Below are 6,502 nucleotides of genomic sequence, written 5' to 3'. Positions count from 1 at the left end.
TGTGTGTGTGTGTGTGTGTGTGTGTTTGTACGTATCAGTTAGGGCTTCACAATATATTGCAAAGGTCCTTTTTTTTAAGTGGTGCATCTTATATTCAATTCAATGTTCAATTTGTTTAATGAAAAAATGTTGGAAATAATTTTGCGTTTCTTATTCAACAAGCTAGTTGTTGTGTTTTAGCAGAAAACTAAAATCAGCTGAAATGCTAAACTGAATACACTTTAACAACATATTTACTTATGGCAAGTAATATTGTTGTGGCAATATTCAATAAAGTTATCGCATATTTTCCTCATACCGTGCAGCCCTAGCATCAGTGTGCACTTACTTTGTTAACCCATTTGAGTCCTGGTATCTGACAGGAGTCGATCTGTTCCTCGAGCCACGGCCTCATCCTCATTCTCTCCACTGGCATTGTTTTCTGTGAGCACACACACACACACACACACGCACACACACGCACACACACAAGCACACACACACACACACACACACACACACACACAAACACATGACCAAGTGTAGGTGTGTACTGTGTATTATCGATGGCAACATCTGTATGTATGACGACTGATTACAAACAATTCAAAGAATTTTCTTCAAAAAGGTTCAATATTACAGTGTACTATGACTAGGGCTGTCCTGGTGTGCTGTAACTTGCACATGGATGCCTCTAACCTGGTGCATTGTTAAAAACAGTTGCATAGTGCTTTCTTTAGTGTCAAGTGTGATGCAGAGACGGTATACCTAAAGCCAAATATCTGTGACACTGGCCATGTCAGATTATCCTTCGCCAAACTATTGGCCAACTTTGGAGCGTTATTTAACATGACATAGATTCCTAAGATGGTCTACTTTCATTTGACACAAATATCACTCTAGCTTTAAAACAAAGCCTCCTAAAAGACTGATCTCGGGATTTTACAAATCTGTATCTGATCATTCAAATGAATAATCAGATTTAAACCCAGCCCTAATTGTAACAATTTAATTCTAATAGAAAAACAGGGTTGTAATTGGTACAGGCAGCAATACAAATATCATGAAAGGGAGCAACCACATACAAAACCATGCTCTGTGAGCAACACATATGAGAGAGTTGATTCCATTGTGTTTGCAGTTGTAAAGATAAAAATCATGACAAGTTTATGACAGCAAACTTGCACTATCACTGTGGCTGTAACTGCAGCCGTGTACCGCTATCCACAACCACATATTGGTCGTGTTTGATCTGATTAAATTACATTTCAAGCAAAATATTTTACAAGACAAGAGGCAGGACAACAAGTTAATGAATACAGCGTGTTTATCTATTAAAAACAACAGAGCAGCCCAGCCCATTTGGTTTAAGAGCAGGGTTATGATCCCTGCAGTCTGATAGGATCAAAGTCCATAAAGGGCCGGATCATCCGGAGAGCCTGACGCTCCCCATGCACACAACACACACACACACAACACACACACACAGCCTCCTGACAGGTCAATCAGGATGACACGGCACAGCCTCAAACTTTTATTTCAGTTGTGCTATTTATCCAATTACATTCATGTACTGTACTTAAGTACAAATGTGAGGTAGTTGTACTTTACTTTAGTCTTTTCTTTTCATGCCACTACTTTTCTACTTGAAAAGTTTTCTACTAGAGAAATAGTTTACTTTTTACTCCACTACACAACTCTGACAGCTTGAGTTACTTTACAAATTAAGAGTTTCGCACACAAAGCACATGCAGTTTATTGAATAAGATGTTTTGTTAAAAATTAAACAACCCAACAGTACATAGGCCTACAATAACAGCTGAAATGATTAGACAACGTTTTAGACCATTTCCAGTTTTCAAAATGTGAGCATTTTTCTGGACGACACTTACATTACTTTTAATTACCATTTTCAATGGAGGACTTTTAGTTTTTTTTTCAGTGAGGTGCTCAGAGCTCAGAGGCTCAGAGCAGGCGCACATGTACTTGGAGGTTTATGCCATGACGCAGAGATCTAGGGTTTGAATCCGACCTGTGACGATTTCCTGCATGCCTTCCCTCTTTCTCACCTAGCTGTCCTATCTATTATAAAAAGGTAGAAAACCCCTCAAAACAAAAATTTAAAATAAAAAACACTTTCAGTGTGGTATTAGTTCTTTCACTTGCCAGTACCTTCTTTTGAGCCACAGGGTTAAAACTTCCAGCTGCATCCAGCTTACAGTGTACAGGTTTACTGCTGTAATATCATTGGCTTTATATTACTATGGCTAACAATAATTAATAAAAAAAAGTGGTAGTATAAATCTATACACTATATACTATACTATGGTACAAATACTGTACAGTATCGTAGTTAAATGTTGAATCAGAAGTTTGCCATAAATGTATTAGTGAAAACATGAATGAATTTTAGGGTTAAAGTTCCAAAAGGTAAATCATAGGGATAAGTCATTAACTCAGCCTTAACTAGTGTCAGACCAGACTGCCACTTATAAATCTGTTTTTTTTGTTGTTTTTTTAAATTGCACAATGAGTCACATTTACTATCCTTTGTAAATTGCACCAGTTACCAGGCAATGACTATTGACATTGTCTGTATCATAGCTAAACCCTGTAATTACAATTATAACTGAATTATAACAAAGCCTTATGGTACGTATTTTTACGTTACAAATTATATTATTTACGACGTTAAGTTTGAGTATGGTTTTGAAGAGCGTTTCCTCAACCATCAAAACATATACAGTAGCTATTTCATTTAAAACAAAACACATTTCTAAGTTGCAGAGCATGATACGTTAACGTTACCTATAGTGCAGTTTAAATAATTTTTTTTACAGTACTCTGAATTACTAACACATGCAGGAAAGCCTGAATACAACATGGATTTGTTCACGTCAGCTCACTTTTCCTCACATAACAAAATACAATTAAACAATACTTTTAAAATGTCAAACTAATAAAACCCGTTCCTCTATAATTCGACAAAAAGGGTCAAGTCAAGAGTTAACGTTCCAGCGTGCTGACCCAAAACAACCAAGCCAAAAGTGAAAATAAATACCGTACCTAATCAACGAAGGCAGAGAAAAACTACAGTAGCTTAGCTACTACTTTCACTTACACTCACAGCGAGCTGGGGATCCGTCATGTCGTCCTGTGGGAAGTCAACAGTGTTAATATGCGGAAATAAAATGTTACCTGTTCAGTTTGGACGGCCTGTAGCCTCACAGTCCCGCTGTCACAACACGCAGCTGAAGTTATACAAGGTATTTGTCTTTTTTTGTAGAAAAAGAAAAGCGTGGTAGTCGTTTATTTCTGTTTCTGTGCCCAGACCGAAAGCAAAACAACGGCTGGCTCGGGAAGTGGGGTCTCGAGCTGGAAATCCCCCTCCTCTCTCGCGTCGGGTGACGCGCGCGAGCAGCGTCGCGGAAGTTTCTTGGCAGCGTGCGCGCTCCCCCAAAAACCTGAACGAAGAGGGCTCACTCTGCTCTTATTTCTTGGCACCACAAAAGTCAACATAAACCTCTTCTCAGGCTTTATTTATTTATTATTTAGAACTTGTACTATAAATGCAGCAGTGTTAGCAACGAGGTTGTTTTTCAGATTTTACACTGTCACCCTAAAAGTATATATATGTAATTATATAAGTAATGTATATAAGTATATATTTTTTTGCACCTTTGACTTACACTTGACTGGATTGTGGTACTAATGTAATCATCACGATGAAGACCATGTTATGTTTGTTTTATGCATCTGTTTCATACAATAACAGTATTCCATAAGTGCAGTGAATATATGTGTGTATTTAGGTCTGTGTGTGTGTATTTGTGTATGTATGTATGCGCATATATATGTAGCCATGCACATACTTAGACTTTTTTTTTACTTAGACATTGTCCCTCTTTATTTAATTTAAATAATTACTATTTTCATTTATATATATATATATATATATATATATATATATATATATATATATATATTTTATCCTTATTTTTGTCATATACACAAATCACAATTGCACTGAAAATTGTTTTTGAAAATATGCTAATAAAGAGTTTTGGGGAAAAAAGGCTAAAAAAAACATTAGGCCCACTAGAATTAGTTAAATTAAAGGAACCTGCGTCCTTTGAATATATTATAGAATTACAACAATACATAACTCTCAATACTCATCTGTGCAATTCAAATGAAGTGCATATGTAGTTCAATATTTTTGTTATTATTTCTGATTTGTTATTGCATTAGCTACATACCTCTTTGAGTATGTTTTATGACCTGGCTGCTGTAACAACACAAACTCAGTTTGGTTTTCCTTTCTGTTTTATCCTAGCCACACCACGGGTTATGAAGTTGCAAAACATGGTTGATATTTCACCTGTACACAGCTAAAACACCGTGGCCAAGTACTACTAAATAGGGGTAAGATGGACAAATGGGATTCAGCCAAAGTCCAAAGGAGCACACGACACGTGGGAAACCAACGGCGACTTTTGAATAGACGATCTTTGAGCTGAACTCTATTTTCACTTCCTGATTCTCCTTCTCCCCTTTCTCTCCCCCTCCCCATCCATTTCTGCACTGCTTACACTAGAAACGAAACCAGAAACTTTTGTGTACGTGAGCTCAGACACCCCACCTGCAGTTATTTGGAAATGATTGTCTGTCACCTTATTTGCATGCGCTGAACTGATGCCTCGTTGACACTGAACAAGAGTGTTCAGTAAGCAAGTTTCTTTTTTAGACTCAAAAAATGCACCCTTGCAGTTTGTTTAAAATGTGTACATGATTAAAAATACTATTGTATCCTACATTTTGAAAAGGTTTCAACAAGGGGATTGATATCCTGACTAATACTGTGAAATAATGTTGCTGTGTCCACTAAATTAAAAAAAATACATCAATGTATATATCAGGTATTCAAACTTAAATTGAGGCTATATACATTTTCAGATGATGTTATGTTGATGGGAGTGATAGAAAGAGAAATGAAAGGTCATTTCGGCCTTTGTCCCCTACATGGCCCTTTCTTTTTACATCAAAAAGAAACTTTTTTAATTTTTTTAATTACAGGAACAGAAAATATGATGTTTGAAAAGCAACTAACTACAAACTAAAGACAAGTAAACTATTTCAAGAGGCACTTAGGAACATGAACTATCACAGGGCACAGCCCTCTGGCCAGCAGTTATCTCTTTCTGACACACACACACACACACACACACACACACACACACACACACACACACACACACACACACGGCAGGGGGAAACAGTGAAACTTACTTTAACAGTGAAACTGATGGGCCAGAAAAACAAAAGCAGTCATATAGACAGTAATATATATATAGATAGATTAAAAAAACATAGCGATACTCTAGATCACACAATCGTGTGTAGTTTACATACATGAGGGTTTAACCTACAACCCAGGGATACACAGAAAGAAGAGTGGCAGCTGGAACACATTACCCTGTGCATCAAGGGTTAAATCCAGCATTTCAGTCCCTGTGTGCAGGCTACCTTTAAAGGACTGCTGATTCATTAAAGGCCCTCAGAGCCACAATCAAATGATTCTCTGGCTTCCTCTAGTGGTTGGCATGTTCACAACTTACAAAACTCATAAATTGAATCATTCAATCATTAATCATTCATACAAACTGTTGCATGTTATTCACAGTACACAACCGGCACAACACCAGGCTTACTGCCTTCATCCATCTTGATGCACAGACAGGAAACTAGGGTGTTACTTTTTCAGAATAAGGTACACAAAAATGATAACGCTTGACTGTCAATAGGCTGGATCAAATGTGCATGTCAAGTGTTTTGATGCGCAGAATCTTTAAATAGTAACTCACTAGAAATTATTTTGATTCCAGGCCTCAATTTGTCAATAAATTAAATAACCTGCAAGATATTGCAAGTTGGACCTAGTCTCGCACTGCCAGCCCGTCCTCCACAGCCCTGTGGAGAAAGACGAGCTCTGGTTTATAGGCATTTCTTTAGACCAATCACAATCGTCTTGGCTAATGACTGGACGGAGCCACGGCGCCGCTGTAAAATAGTCTCGGGAAGGAACTTGTTTTCAAGAGTTGTTTTAGTCATGCAAGAGAAAACGTAATGGTCTAGATATCTGCAGAGATCTGAGGAGCAGTTAACCGTAGTCCTCGTGAATCCACCGAAGTTTAAAATGGAAGTGGAACGTCATGGATATCGTATCTATAGTCCTTCTCTGTCTTCATTTTGACCCAGCATGTTTGAAAAAAAACTCGAACAGTGAAAGCAAGTAGGTAACAAATCTAAAAAGGATGACATTTCTGGTTATTTAACCCTTGTGTCTTCCCGTCAAAATTTAAAATGAACACTTTTGTTGATGATTTTTATCGCAGTTTTAACTGTTTCTTATATTTTTGCCCCTTTTTTTTAACACTTTGATGCTTTTTCTTTCAATGTTTGTCACTTCAACTATGTAACACTAACTTATTAACTTTAGTTTTAGTTATTTTTGGAATTTATG

The 6,502-nt window shown here is 37.1% G+C and overlaps 1 protein-coding gene and 1 long non-coding RNA gene across 2 annotated transcripts in view; one reads left to right on the top strand and one right to left on the bottom strand.

The window, feature by feature from the left end:
• irf2b (interferon regulatory factor 2b) overlaps positions 1–3,388 on the bottom strand; it is a gene marked incomplete at its 3' end in the record, with an annotated part of 15,540 nt that extends 12,152 nt beyond the window's left edge. The window contains 2 exon segments of the mRNA XM_032528044.1: positions 329–421; positions 3,178–3,388. Of these exon segments, the coding sequence (XP_032383935.1) occupies positions 329–415 (87 nt within the window). The 5' untranslated portion in view covers positions 416–421; positions 3,178–3,388.
• On the top strand, positions 3,171–4,337 carry LOC116696841 (uncharacterized). The gene is made up of 2 exons (XR_004333843.1): positions 3,171–3,245; positions 3,311–4,337. It is a non-coding gene; the product is annotated as an uncharacterized LOC116696841 (long non-coding RNA).
• The last annotated feature ends 2,165 nt before the right edge of the window (positions 4,338–6,502 follow it).

This window comes from Etheostoma spectabile, chromosome 10 (assembly GCF_008692095.1).
Source record: "Etheostoma spectabile isolate EspeVRDwgs_2016 chromosome 10, UIUC_Espe_1.0, whole genome shotgun sequence".
Classification (NCBI taxonomy): Eukaryota; Metazoa; Chordata; class Actinopteri; order Perciformes; family Percidae; genus Etheostoma; species Etheostoma spectabile.
Note: the sequence above shows the minus strand (reverse complement) of the source record. Positions and strands in the feature narration are given on the sequence as shown.